This window comes from Trichechus manatus, unplaced genomic scaffold (assembly GCF_000243295.1).
Source record: "Trichechus manatus latirostris isolate Lorelei unplaced genomic scaffold, TriManLat1.0 scaffold00016, whole genome shotgun sequence".
NCBI lineage: Eukaryota > Metazoa > Chordata > Mammalia > Sirenia > Trichechidae > Trichechus > Trichechus manatus.
In genome coordinates, this window is record NW_004443952.1 from 16430654 (window position 1) to 16445624 (window position 14971).

At 39.9% G+C, this 14971-nt stretch overlaps 1 protein-coding gene across 16 annotated transcripts in view; it reads left to right on the forward strand.

The window, feature by feature from the left end:
* ABCA1 (ATP binding cassette subfamily A member 1) overlaps positions 1–14900 on the forward strand; it is a 138657-nt gene extending 123757 nt beyond the window's left edge. For 10 of the 16 annotated variants that reach the window (XM_023727434.1, XM_004372203.2, XM_023727443.1 and 7 more), the window contains 11 exons: positions 912–1035; positions 2068–2197; positions 2470–2590; positions 3385–3447; positions 5173–5279; positions 8934–9075; positions 9634–9768; positions 10922–11025; positions 11648–11740; positions 12468–12711; positions 13292–14900. In XM_023727434.1, the coding sequence (XP_023583202.1) occupies positions 912–1035; positions 2068–2197; positions 2470–2590; positions 3385–3447; positions 5173–5279; positions 8934–9075; positions 9634–9768; positions 10922–11025; positions 11648–11740; positions 12468–12711; positions 13292–13432 (1404 nt within the window). In that variant the 3' untranslated portion in view covers positions 13433–14900. The other 6 variants (XM_023727442.1, XM_023727441.1, XM_023727445.1 and 3 more) reach the window with 6 other exon arrangements.
* Positions 14901–14971: the final 71 nt, after the last annotated feature.

Genomic DNA, 14971 nt, shown 5'->3' on the forward strand with positions numbered 1-14971 from the left:
ACCGTATTCCCATAGGTCTGGGTTGAAATGCACTTCCACCATCTCAGAGTCTGGTAGTGTCTCGCTTTCCCTTCAAGGTTCAACTCAGATGTGACGCTTTCCTTACCTGCCCTGTGGGAGGTGTGCTCGCCTTTCCCTGGGCTGTCCAGTACAACACATACCCAATTATGTACTAATTTCCTGTTCATGTGTCTCTCTTCCTCAGAGTGGAGACTGTTTCTTATTAACCTTTGGTTCTCCAACACCCTAGCATAGCATCCAGCACACAGCAGCTCACTCAGTTGTTGAATATATCGCCACTGGTGATTCAAATGGTTAACACACTCAGCTACTAACCAGAAGGTTGTAGGTGTTAGTCCACCAAGAGGCTGCTCAGCAGAAAGGCCTGGTGATCTTCTCCAAAAAGCCAGCCATTGAAAACCCTATGGAGCACAGTTCTACACTGATAACATGAGTTCGCCATGAGTCAGAATTGATTTAATGGCAACTGATGGTGGTAGTGACTGGCTTATTGGGACATAATAAGTTTTAAAGTAGTCAAAAATAATTTTAAAAATTCCAGTAGAATCCTGAAACTCAACTATGGCCTCAGACATAATATATATTTAAAATGCTAAGCAATCATTTTGTTATAGATTAAACATAGCCCTATTTCTAAATTTTATGTTCATTTCTTTCCCCACTCAGAGCATTGTTCCAAGTTTTCTAAAGAGCAGATTTTTAAATGTTATGTCATCAGCTATGGCTGCTGCTATTCATTGGTGTCTGAATTCAAAGGTCCAGTTTTGTCTCTAGGGAATCAAATTTTCTCTCGATTCCCATTTTTCAGACTTTGATCAATTTTTAGCCTAAATCACAAATGACATTCAATCTCTCTTCCTCCTTCTCTTTTTATTTCTCTTATTTTTTAGAAGCTGAATAACATCAATGATATCCTGAAGTCTGTGTTCTTGATCTTCCCACATTTTTGCCTGGGACGGGGGCTCATTGACATGGTGAAAAACCAGGCAATGGCTGATGCCCTGGAAAGGTTTGGTGAGTGACCGCAGGGGCTGTGGGATACCTTAATGGAGATGGCATTTTGCATGGGCCTTGGTCCTCTGCCCTGTGTTTTGTAATGAGGTTGGTGACTGGGTACAGCACTTCCCTCCACTGTAGGGCTTGCCAAGGCAGCGTCTTGTGACACAGCCATTTGTGTCTTGCTTCTAATAGCACTGAGGAAAATGAGAGAGTTTTGGAGGTGGGACTCAGTGTAAGCTTGGAACCAGTAAAAGAGTGTCAGGGTCACTGGAAGAGTCAAACCACAGCTTTGGAAATCAGATATGGGCCAGAGAATCAGAAGGAAAGATGCAAACTTTGACTCTGACTATTAGACAAATAAGGGGCTTGCAGATGTGTCCATATATTATCTTTTACACAGTCTATAAAAGGGTAATTTACTACAGCACTTTCTACCTTTAGAGTCTAAAAATATTTCTCCTGTGGCCACATTACTATCATTCATTCACTGGCTAATATATGGGGCATGTCATTTCATAGAAGAGGGACTCTTTTTCAACTTGGAGGGACAAAGGACATGTATAAGGAATTTAAGGAATATTTATATAATAACTAGGTGATTTAGTTGAGTCACTAGGTTATGTTATATGCTACTGAAAGGGGCATCTTTTGGTCAAAGTGCTTTCTGATCTTTTTCTTATTAGTGAAACTTAGAATTTATTAAAATATTGACCCAAGAATTACCCTGAATTGGAGGGTGTTGTTTGCCTTTTCTTAAAGGATTTTCAGCATGGCTCACTAAAAAGGAAATGTTTGGTATCTTAGAGGAAATTACAGATCTAATACATGTTGGCTCTGAAATGCTGATTGATGCTGAGCTCAGTGTTTCCCGAATCCCTGCCCAAAACCAGCCTTGGAAAGTGGCAACACCCTTGTTATTTTCTCTCCTTGTCGTGGGTGATACCCACTAGTGTTTCTAGGGAGATAGGTGAACTTGATCCCAAATTTGAGGAAGGGCCGTGGTCTGCAGCGCCTTCATTCTGACTGGATCTCTGAATGTGTCTACAGGGGAGAACCGCTTTGTCTCGCCACTCTCTTGGGACTTGGTGGGACGGAACCTCTTCGCCATGGCCGTGGAAGGGGTGGTATTCTTCCTCATTACTGTTCTGATCCAGTACAGATTCTTCATCAGGCCCAGGTGAGGTTTTTTTCTCAGAACTCATGGAGCTCGGCCTGGCTGAGGGTCACAGAGGAGGAACAGAGGGAAATACGCTTCAGTGGTGGTTGGATTGCGCTGAACTCAAAGTAGCTAATCAAACCGACTTTCTTAGTGTGGGCATTCTGCAGCTGCTGCTCTGTAGTTCCTGGAAATTGTGGAGAGTAGGCTTTGTAGGATTTCTTGAGAGACTTGATCTTTGTCTTGAAAAATGGATTAAAGGATTGATTTTTCTTAAATGTTTTCCCTCTAAGACCTGTAAATACAAAGCTTCCTCCTCTGAATGATGAGGATGAAGACGTGAGGCGGGAAAGACAGAGAATTCTTGATGGTGGAGGACAGAATGACATCTTGGAAATAAAAGACTTGACTAAGGTGAGGCAGTAAGTACACGCTGTAGCAGCTGATGTTCAATTTTTTCAGCTTTATATGTCAGGAACTAGGATGAAAAGAGCATGCTTCCCAAAATGTGCATGTATACATACCAAACTTCTGTCAGTTTAATTTTATCTAAAGTGTACCATGGAGACTCCTTAATTAAAGAAATCCTACTGAGAATCCTTTGGAAATGTGATTTCTTGTTCTTGAATATATTTGTTTTCCACACTTATATTTATGTGTCAGTTATTAAAACATACTAATATTGTGTATCTAGTCAAAGCAGAGGTAGGGAGGGTAATGGCTGATTTTGAGTTTTATAGTCCAGAAAGCTGATCTGTTTCTGCTGCTTAAAAGCAAGGTCTGTTTCATCCCTCCCTAGGTGCCAGAATTTCAGTAATACACTTTTCTGCAATAAGTACATATGAATCTTACCTTAACTGCAGATCTCTACCCTGTAGAATCTCTATAATTAAAAAAATATTGCCAATATCTTGCTATGTTAAATAAATGAAAAGTTACATAAATATTAATGGCCAGTATGCTTTTTTAAAGATTGATAATAGATTTTTTTTTTTTTAAAAAAAAGAAAGAAATCCACATTTTGAGCTGTAGAGCCCATCAGTAGCTGGTTGACACAGAGACAGCCAAGGCTATGAGCACATAAGATATGTGACTTATCAATGAGCCGTATTTCATGGTGTGTTTGAGTAATAATTCCTTTTTCTATGGTTACTGAGGATAGCTGTGAGCCCCGAGGCTCATAAATTCTTGGATTTCGTTTGTTGCAGATCTATACAAGGAAGAGGAAGCCTGCAGTTGACAGGATTTGCGTTGGCATTCCTCCTGGCGAGGTAAAGGCGCTTGGCTCAAGCTGTGTTTGTTCCTATTAATTCAGACTCCCTCTACCCAGTCAAAACAAGAATGTCTGTAAGGGATAAAAGTGGCTTTTAAAGCCTTCTCTATTATGTCTACGTGGAACAATAAGTCATTGAGAGGATGTCAAAAGGGAGTGATTTTGAATAATTTCAAGTAGTTTAAAAAAAGCATGAACATCCAAAATGTGCTTTTGTGACCTGTTCACAATGATGATGAAATTCAAATAGATTAAAAAAAATAGATTTTCTTCTTTCCTGTTCATGTTTGTGTTCTTTTATGCTCTTTACCCAGATTAGATGGTGAAATTTGATTGACTGGCTTTCATTACTGTCTTTTACCATTAACTTCGGCTTCAACCTGATGACTCAAATAGTATTAACAAATACACACACTCTTAAAATGGCCCCATTATAAAATATATGTTTAAATATCTATATGACATCGTAAAACCAAGAAAATATTCGACTCTTCATTGATATTCAAGAATAATTTTTGTTGCTGTTGTTAGGTGCCATCGAGTCAGTTCTGACTCATAGCAACCCTGCGTACAACAGAATGAAACACTGCCCAGTCCTGCAGCATCCTCACAGTTGTTGTTATGTTTGAGCCTATTTTTGTAGCCACTGTGTCAATCCATCTCATCGAGGGTCTTTCTCTTTTTCGCTGACCCTCTACTTTACCAAGCATAATGTCCTTCTCCAGGGACTCATCTCTCCTGGTAACATGTCCAAAGTACATGAGATGACGTCTTGTCATCCTTGCTTCTAAGGAGCATTCTGGCTGTACTTCCAAGACCGATTTGTTCATTCTTCTGGCAGTCCATGGCATATTCAGTATTCCTTGCCAGCACCATAATTCAAAGGCATCAATTCTTCTTTAGTTTTCATTATTCATAGTCTAGCTTTCGCATGCATATGAGGCAATTGAAAATATCATGGCTTGGGTCAGGTGCACCTTAGTCCTCAAAGTGACATCTTTGCTTTTTTAACACTTTATAGAGATTTTTGCAGCAGATTTGCCCAGTGCAATGAGTTGTTTGATTTCTTGACTGCTGCTTCCATGGGCATTGATTGTGGATCCAAGCAAAATTAAATTCTTGACAACCTCAGTATTTTCTCCATTTGTCATGATATTGTTTATTGGCCCAGTTGTAGGATTTTTGTTTTCTTTATGTTGAGGTGTAATCTATACTGAAGGCTGTGATCTTTGATCTTCATCAGTAAGTACTTCAAGTCCTGTTTGCTTTCAGCAAGCAAGGTTGTGTCATCTGCATATCACAGATTGTTATGAGTCTTCTGCCAGTCCTCATGCTGCGTCCTTCTTTACATAGTCCAGGTTCTTGGGTTATTTGCACAGCATACATATTGAATAAGTATGGTGAAAGGATACAATCCTGACACACACTTTTCCTGATTTTAAACGATGTGGTATTCTCTTGTACTGTTCAAACGACTGCCCCTTGGTCTATGTACAGGTTCCACATGAGCACAGTTTAGTGTTCTGGAATTCCCAACCTTCATAATGTTATCCATAATTTGTTATGATCCACACAGTTGAATGCCTTTGCATAGTCAATAAAGTACAGAATAATTTTTAGGATCATATTATATTAAAAACTAAGGTGCCTATCTCACAAGGGTCATTTATATTCAGATTTTTAGTAGTTTGCTTATACAAGTTACTCAATCTTATATTTTCAGTGTTTTGGACTTCTGGGAGTTAATGGGGCTGGGAAATCATCAACTTTCAAGATGTTAACTGGAGATACCACTGTTACCAGAGGAGATGCTTTTCTTAACAAAAATAGGTGAGAAAAGTGGCCTGCATTTTGCCACAAAGACCTTTTTTACTTTATTAAAGAAAATATATTGTTTATTATTTCTGATTAAAACACTATTATATAGAGTTCATAAAAATACTGAAATGTAGTACAGTGTAAAGAAGAAAATAAAAATCATCCACAATCTCACTACCTAGAGATAATCATTATTTATACTTCCTTTCAATCTCACTTTATTTTGTAATACTTCTGTTGAGGTATAATTTACATACCATACAATTTATCCATTTTAAGAGCACAATTCAGTGATTTTAGTAAATTTACAATCCAGTTTTAGCACGTTGCCATCATCCCAAATCTTTCTTTTTTTTACATTTGTATAAATGTATTATAAAATTGAGATGATAATGTATATAGAGTTTCAAGTTAGTTTTTACTATGAGCATATTTTGAATATTTCCTATTGAGTTATATATTCTAAGAAATAGAATTTTACATTACTACATAAAATTCCACAAAGTATATGTACTATAATTTATTTAATCACTTACTTATTGCTAGACATCAGAGGTTTGCATTTTTCACTGTGTGTATTAGTTTCCTAGAGCTGCCATAACAAAATACCACAAACTGGCTGGCTTAAAAACAACAAAAAGAAGTCTGAAATGAATGTGTCAGCAGGGCCGTGCTCTCTCTGAAGGCTGTAAGGAAGGGTACTTCCCTCGCCTCTTCCTAGCTTCTGCTGGTTTGCTGGCAATCCTTGGCATTCCTTGGCTTCTGGGCTCATCACTCCAAATTCTGCCTCCATTGTCAGATGGCCTTCTCCCCTGTATATCTGTGTCTGTGTGTGTCTGAATCTCTGTGTCCAAATTTTCCTCTTCTTATAAGGATACCAGTCATTGGGTTAGGGCCCACCCTAATCCACTGTGACCTCATTATAACTCGATTACATCTGCAGAGACCCTATTTCCAAATAAGATTCACAGTTTCTCGGTGGATGTGAATTTTGGGAGGATTCTGTCCAACCCAGTATGCTATATAAATATGTCCTTGTATTGATTGATTACTTCCTCAGGGAAATTTCCTAGGATCAGAGATTATGTGCCTGCTAAATTGCCTTCCCTAAATGGTGTACAAGTTGATGAGGCCACCATCAGGCCATTATCTGAGAATTCACAGGTCAATAAGCAATTCAATCTTTGGGGATACAGCTACACTTTAGAGACCTGTTAGACAGTATTGCCCTTGAGTATTCTAAACATGTGATGCCTCTCTGGGCTTTTTATGTGGGAAGATGGTATAAGGCAGTGGTTTTCAAATTTTTTGACTATGACCCATAGTAGGAAATACATTTTACATCTCAATCTAGCACATACACACAGACACATAACCACTCACACATACAATTAAAAAAAAAAAAGGTTTTATAAAACAGTATCTACTTTTATTTCTTGTAATTACTCTGATATTTCTTCTTCTACTCTATACCATGTAATTCAGAAAAAGTCTGGTCATGATCAACTAAATTTACCTTCAACTCACTAATGGCTGGTGACTCAAAATTCGAAAACACTGGAGTGGGGGCTACTAGCCAATGAAATTGAAAAGAGCAAGAATCTTAATGTGCTCATCAATCTTCCCTTCTGTCTCTTGCCAGTTTGTTCAGTGGCAATGTAAGGAAGCTTAAAACCAAACCAAATCCCTTGCCATTGAGTCAATTCCAAGTCATAGTGACCCTATAGGACAGAGTAGAACTGCACTATAGGGTTCCAAGGAGTGGCTGGTGGATTTGAACTGCTGTCCTTTTGATTAGCAGCCAGGCTCTTAACCACTGTACCACCACTGCTTAAGGGAGCAGAAATTCTGAGAATAGTTGGCCTAGGTCTGTGCAGCTGCTTCCCCAGACTTGTCCTTGTACAAGGCTCCTGGGGCAGATCCCTTTTGTTACTACATTTTTTCTCGTTGATTTTTTTTTTTTTTGAACGTGTGTGTTTTCAGTATTGGAATACATGCTTACCAAATAAGTATGTTTAAATTTTTGGTTGTAATATGGATTTTGAGAAATATGATGTGGTAATACAAGCCACCAATGAGGTGAGTGGCACTGTGGCATGACTGATCTGTGGTATGACAATATACCAATGAGAGCTATATAAATAATTTATTGTAGGTACCTTTGCATTAGGTTACATGGGGAAACTTGGGTTTTCCAAATATGACACAGAAAAAACAAAACAAACCCATCAGGGCTCTATATCACATGGGAAAGCCGTAATTATGCTGTTACAAGCTGTATCTCACAGAAGTAAAGGGAGAGGGGGAGGCCAAAATGCTCAATCTGCACAACAGTGAGGCTTCAACTCCAGTCCACTGAGCTTCACGCATTTCAGAAGGGACCCACCTTGATACTAAATGCATTAGAACCGGAATAATGCCTTACCTGTGAATTCCAGAGGCATAAAAAGTGGCTGGTATACCGTTAACCCAATGGTAACGAAAGAGTTTTAAAATGGCAGCAATAACTGGCCTAAACTAAGGTTTGTCATAGGGTCTGTTGTAAGAGCTGGCTTGAATGGTGTAGCTGAGAGGGCCTTGCACTGTGTGCATGGGCTGTCTCATAATTCTAGAAAAGTCTGGCCCTGGGGGGGAACGTGAGATATGCCAAGAGGAATGAGTTCTGCTGAAAGGCTAAGCCTATGGCAGCCCAGAGGTGACTGAAGTGCAGCCACTGGACTGGGGTCTGGACAAAGAGCTTCCTCCACCTTGGGGTTCTCAACCTAAGATTGGCTTCATAGGGCCTGTAAGTCCCCACCATTATGTGTAAAAGGATTCCCTAGGTGTCGCAAATGGTTAAGCACTCGGCTGCTAACCGAAAGGTTTGCAGTTCAAATCCACCCAGAGGCACCTCAGAAGAAAGGCCTGGTGTTCTTTTTCTGAAGGATCACAGCCATTGAAAACCCTACAGAGTGCACTTCTGCTCTGAAATACATGGGGCTGCCATTAGTCAGAATCAACAGCAAAATTTTTTTTTTTAACGTGGAAAATTGTGTCTGTAGGTGTAATTTTTCCTGTCACAAGGTTCTCAGAGAGTCTGTAATAAAAAAAAACCTTGAGAACCAGGAGGGTACTTGGGCTGGATATCCCATGGAACCAAGGGGACTGGAGTATGCCCCTGTAACTGAGTCAGTGTGTGGGCGGCAGAAAGCAGGATGGCTCGCATCCAGAGTTGCTGGGCCTTCTCTGGATCTGAATGACCATAAAGGAAACTTTGGAACAACAAGGAACATGTGGTACATGTGACTGGGCCACAGATTCAAGGGCTGAGAAGGAGACTTGGATTAAAGCCCCGGGATGGTGTGATCCAAGTTTTTGATAAAGTTGATACTGCATTTGGGGTGGACTTGGGAATTTGGAAATGTGGCTCAATCTGCATATTGAGGTGTTGGGGGAGCCAGGTGCAAGGATTGGGAAGGATAGAGGCAGGGCACGCAGACTACCAGGTGGTCACCCTTTGCCTCTGGCACCCTGGGAACAGAAAGGCTGTTCCTTTAAACAGCAGCAGGTGTGCAAACTGGTATTTTTGTCATGCAGAAGCATACTTTATAGGAACTTCAGGTCAGATTGTCTAATCGGAATATCTCTGAATGCTTAAAACCTGACCAGTTGTACTTTTCTCTGCAGTATTTTATCAAATATCGATGAAGTACATCAGAGCATGGGCTATTGCCCTCAGTTTGATGCCATCACAGAGCTACTGACTGGGAGAGAACATGTGGAGTTCTTTGCTCTCTTGAGAGGAGTCCCAGAGAAGGAAGTTGGCAAGGTACTGTGGGCACAGAAAGCCAGCCTGCCTACTCCGGCATCCTGCAGTTGGGTGTACAGTGTACCTGTGGCTTTGACTTTCACACATAACCAATGACTTCAGGCCACTTTTCCTCTCGGATACAGCATTGTGAAATGCTGGCTCTTTGCACCTGCTTTTGGGGTGGGAATCTGTGGTGATGATGGGGTGGGGGTGTCTGGGCAAAAGTACTGGAGGGCAGAGAGGGAGTGCTGCCTCCCCCCACCACCAGTCCCCTTCCCCTTTTCTGCTCCACAGCAGTTGCCAGGCTGTGACTATAGAATGGATTATAGAATCCATTCCTACTCAGTGAAGGAACTTTCATATGTAAATGTAAGAAAAAACAAAATAAAACCCACTGCTGTTGAGTCAATTCTGACTCATAGTGACCCTATAGGACAGGGTAGAACTGCCCCATAGGTTTTCCAAGGCTGTAATCTTTACGGAACCAGACTGCCACATCTTTCTCCCACAAGGTGTGAAAAAACATGATAAAATTTCCAAACCAGACAAAAGCCAAGTTGCCTTTTATCACTCTAGGTTGGTGAATGGGCAATTCGGAAACTGGGCCTTCTGAAATACGGAGAAAAATATGCTGGTAACTATAGTGGAGGCAACAAGCGCAAGCTCTCCACAGCCATGGCTTTGATCGGTGGGCCTCCTGTGGTGTTTCTGGTGAGTGTGACTGTGGAAGGAAAAATTGTTCTGGCATGAATGGAAAACATCACTTTTCTAAAGTCCTGTACATCCAGGGCTGTTGCATGACTGACTCAGTAATGGCAAGCCCCCACCAGAAATAGCAGAGCAGCCTTGGAGAATGAGAGGGACGCTCTATTGTTCTCCTCCTTCAACAAATACCTGCGTGGCTCTACCATGCCCTTTACCCATTGCTGTCGAGTCGATTCCGATCTATAGTGACCCTGTAGGACTGAGTACAGCTGCCCCATAGGCTTTCCAAGGAGTGGCTGGTGGATTCAAACTGCCAACCTTTTGGTTAGCAGCCAAACCACCACTGTGCCACCAGAGATACTCCCGGCACCTTGTTTTTCTGGCGTGGAAAACCTCATCAGGTGTTGCTGAGGCAGGATGTATGGTTTGACCTTTCTCTGGAACATTCTGTGTGTTCATCCCATGAGGATGGAGGGTGTGGATACAACTTTTAAGACCCCTAAGGTGGCACTTGGGTCACTGTTTCTTACACATAGACAGGCTGAAAAAGGGAGGACTGAATCAGTCAGCAGCCCTTAACCCTTTTTCTTCTGTAGAGGGGAAGAGCATTGAAGTTATAATAGGAAGTCTTAGGTTTAGGCTTTCATGTTATGCAGATCATGTCGGTCTGTAATAAATTTCTTTTAGACTAGCAAGTGGAATATAACAGGCTAAGCTGAGCGAACTAGAATAAAAAGTGAAGAAAAAGAATTTTACCCAAATCTTATGCCGACTTCAGTAGAAATTTCAGAGAAAAACAATTTTTAGCATATGCTTCTTAAGTCATGAAAAGATGAAATTGAACCTAAATGACTTTTTTCCTTTCCATTTTTTTTTGGTGGTGGTGGTGGGGAGAAATACATTAATTTCATAAAAATTTGCTCAGAATTGTTTCCTGCTCTAATTAGACATTTATAAAAGCAAACTGTTTATAAATAAGTATGATTAGTCTCATAGATAAGGTCTGGTTCTTTGTTCCATATAGAAATAACTAGAAGTTAACAGTAAGTGAAAATGTAGGCTGTTTCCAAGATGCTGCTACATTAAAAAAAAAAAAAAAAAAAATTGTCTCTGTTTTTTTTTAGCAAATAGTAGAAGATTTATTTTATTCTAATTACAGGATGAACCCACCACAGGCATGGATCCCAAAGCCCGGAGATTCTTGTGGAATTGTGCCCTAAGTATCATCAAGGAGGGGAGATCAGTAGTGCTTACATCTCATAGGTCTGTAGTGAAAACCTGGCTTGGCTTCTGTGTAGTATGATTTTTCATTTTGCCAAGTAATATATATGACCATTGTGTAAACATTAGGAAATACAGCAAGGCAAAGAGAAAAATGATTAAAATCATGTGAAATTGTGCCACTTGGATAAAACTATTATTATCATTGGACTGTATATCTTGGTAGATGTTTTCTTATGCAAACCTATATATACAAATGTGTGTGTGTGTGTGTTTATAGATCCCTTTGTACAAACAAAAATACAAGCATAATATATATACTGCTTTTACACTTAGCAATATATTATAAACATTATTTCAGGTCATTAAATGTAGATGTCATAAATTTTTAGCTGGATAGCATTCACTTGCGATATACCTTAATTTATTTAACTCTTCCCCTTTTTCAGGCATTTGGATTGTTCCCAACATTTTTTTTTTCACAATTGTAAACAGCACTGCAGTGAACAAGTAGTGTCATCTCAACATCTTCATGCATTTGTAATAGGATGCTCTTATGCCCTAGGAAGCTAGGACTCTGTTTCTTTGAAATGCCAGATGTCATGGTGATGTTCTGATGGCTATAGGAGCATCTCTCTAAAACCTTGTTTTTGTTTCCCTACAGTATGGAAGAATGTGAAGCTCTTTGCACTAGGATGGCAATTATGGTCAATGGGAAGTTCAGGTGTCTTGGCAGTGTTCAGCATCTGAAAAACAGGTAACAAAGATAGTTTCTTTGGGATCATTCCTACTAAGAAAGCTTGATATTTACTCTTGTGTGCGTATAGAAGGTAGATCTTAAATAAAAGGAAGTAAAACTGAGCAAATGGTATAGTGGAAAGAATGAGGGCTTTGAAATCAAACAGAGCTGCATTCAAATTCTGTCTTTAACATTTACTAGTTGTGCGCCCTGGGGCAAATTTACTTAACCTCTCTGAGACTCAGTTTCCTAGGAATGTCTACCTCCTAGCTGCACTATATGTTGTTGTGTGCCCTCGAGTTGATTCCTATTCATAGCCACCATATATAGACAAAATGAAATCATTTATATATGTCACTGTGGTTAAGAGCACAGGCTTTGGAGCCAAACACAAACAAGTCTGCATCTTGGCCCCTCCATTTATGAGCTTTGTGCCAGTGACTAACTCCTTGGGCTTTGATTTCTTTGTTATCAACTGCCAGACGTCATGGTTCAGGGTGAGGATTACATGAGATCATGTAGTTAAAGTACTTAGCATAGTAAGTAAAGTACTTAGCATAGTACTTTAACTCCATGATAGAGCAGGTATTGTGTACACCATAACTGGTTCCTCCTCTCAGAAACTTATTTTTGGGTCTGTTAGGGACTTCCCTTATTCTTGGCACAGATTGGGTTCTCAGGGTTAAATATTCTTTTGAGAGGTTTCCTGGGGTTCATCCTCCATTTGGACTTTTTCTGCTTTCAGGTTTGGAGATGGTTATACAATAGTTGTACGAATAGCAGGAACAAACCCTGACCTGAAGCCTGTCCAGGAATTCTTTGGACTTGCCTTTCCAGGAAGTGTCCTAAAAGAGAAACACCGAAATATGCTACAATACCAGCTTCCATCTTCATTATCTTCTCTGGCCAGGATATTCAGCATCCTCTCCCATAGCAAAAAACGACTCCACATAGAAGACTACTCTGTTTCTCAGACAACACTTGACCAAGTAAGCTTTGAGTGTCAAAAAGGGATTTACTTTTAGGCCCCCAGTGTGGGCCCTAGAGCACGTTAGGCTGTCTGAGCTTGAATTCCTTCTCTACTACTAGCTTTTTACTAAATCTCTATGACCTTGAAAAGAGAGATGATGCTATGTAATTTATAGGGTTGCTGTGAGAATTAATTGTAATAATAATCATAATAACTATTATTTATTGAGTACCTACCATGGGCCAGGCATTGTGCCAGCGATCTTAACCCATTTAAATTAGATAACATAAAATGTCAGACGAGCCTGGTACTTAGTAGGTATTCAGTAAATGTTAACTCTTTTCTTCCTTCTCTTTAATCAAGCCTGCATGTTCCAAAGTAAATAGGTGATTGATGACTTAGGGGACAATATAGGTCAGTTTAAATGATTAATGCCTTTTCAAGCATCTTCCCTCCCCTTACAAAGCTTTCTGGTTAATCTATTTATGCAATCCTGTATTCTCCTACTTGACCTAATTTCAATATAGAGAAAAATGCAGCTAGAATAAAGAAAGAGCAAGTTGACAGGTACTTATAGAGGTCCATCTTTCTTTTGACAGGTATTTGTGAACTTTGCCAAGGACCAAAGTGATGATGACCACTTAAAGGACCTGTCATTACACAAAAACCAGACAGTAGTGGATGTTGCAGTTCTTACATCTTTTCTGCAGGATGAGAAAGTCAAAGAAAGTTATGTATGAAGAATCCTGTTCATACTGAGCGGCTGAAAGAAAGGAGGAACTAGACCTTCCTTTATGCCATGTGAAGTGTTCCAGAGGAAAGAGTCAGGAGTTTTTGTGGGAAGAAATAAACTGGATACTGTACTGATACTATTCAATGCAATGCAATTCAATGCAATGAAAACAAAATTCCATTACAGGGGCAGTGCCTTTGTAGCCTATGTCTTGTATGGCTCTCAAGTGAAAAAGACTTGAATTTAGTTTATTACCTTATACATATGTGAAACTCTGGTATGGAACCCAGTGGACATATGGGTTCGAAATCATACTCTTTTTTTCCTTTGTATTCTAACTGGGATTGCAACAATAATTCATCAAGTAATCATGGCCAGTGATTATCAAAATCAAAAGGCATGCACATCCTCATTCATTAACTCGTGCCATGCCAGGAGACTGGTTTCCCAGCGACACATCCATTGCTGGCAATGAGTGTGCCAAAATTACTAGTGCCAAGTTACTCAGAAAGCCTGAAGCGCCATGGTGTGTCATGCACACTTTTGTGAAAATTGCTCTGCTCAGTCTGTATCAACATCATTAAATATCAGGCAACAAAATGGTGCCATGTTTGGGTAAAGTCCTGCTCTGATTTCTTCTTTGATGGAACTGCTTTGGTGGTGGTAACATGGAAAGTGTGGGCATCTCTAGACACCTGAGACTTGGTTCCATTGTCATGTTGTCCCTTGCTTGGAGCCATGGGTCTCCAGAGCCATCCTTCTGGGATGGCCATCTTAACACATAGATCCTGTAAGCAAAGACTTGGCAGCCAATTACTGGTGCTGCAAACTGCTGAGGTCAGGGCATGGGATTAAAGGGACAGCTGTCAAGCCTAGGGAGGCCTGTGCCCATCTGTCCCGATTGTCTAGTAACATGGTACACTGCATCTCAAGATCTTTGTTGTTTGACACAAGTGTTGTATTATTTCTGGCTTTTTGAGTTAATCTAGAATATCAAAAGGTAGAGCTGTATTTTGACAAAAATCTTTGTACTTTTAATGTTATTTGGATTTTTAAGTTCTGTCAATGACTTCTGAAACCTTAGAATGGACTCTTAGTAGAAACTTGTAGCATAGAGGAGTATGGCCATCCTACTGTACTAGCCTTATTTTCTCATACAAGGTTGCAGATGGATGGTCTGACTAGTGAAAACAATGTTATGGTCAAGATTTCATGACAGTGTTAGATTTGAATTTCTTTAAGGTCATTTAAAATATTCTTAATCTCAGTATATCAGGTATTTTTTGAGTGTATGCTATAGCTGAATGAATATGAATGGTGTAGTGAGAAATTAGGTCTTGGTAGACCTCTTGTGCCACATTATTCAGCTAACTGGTTTACAAATATAGGTTGTTTAGATAGTTCTTGTGTGGAAGCCCACTGAAAGACTATTGGGCAGCCATTTAAAAAAAAAAAAAATTGCAGAAGCCAAGAAAGTGCAAGTGTCACGAGTGTCACAGGCTAAACAATGAATTCTTTCACAGAGAAACTAGCGACTTGGAAACTT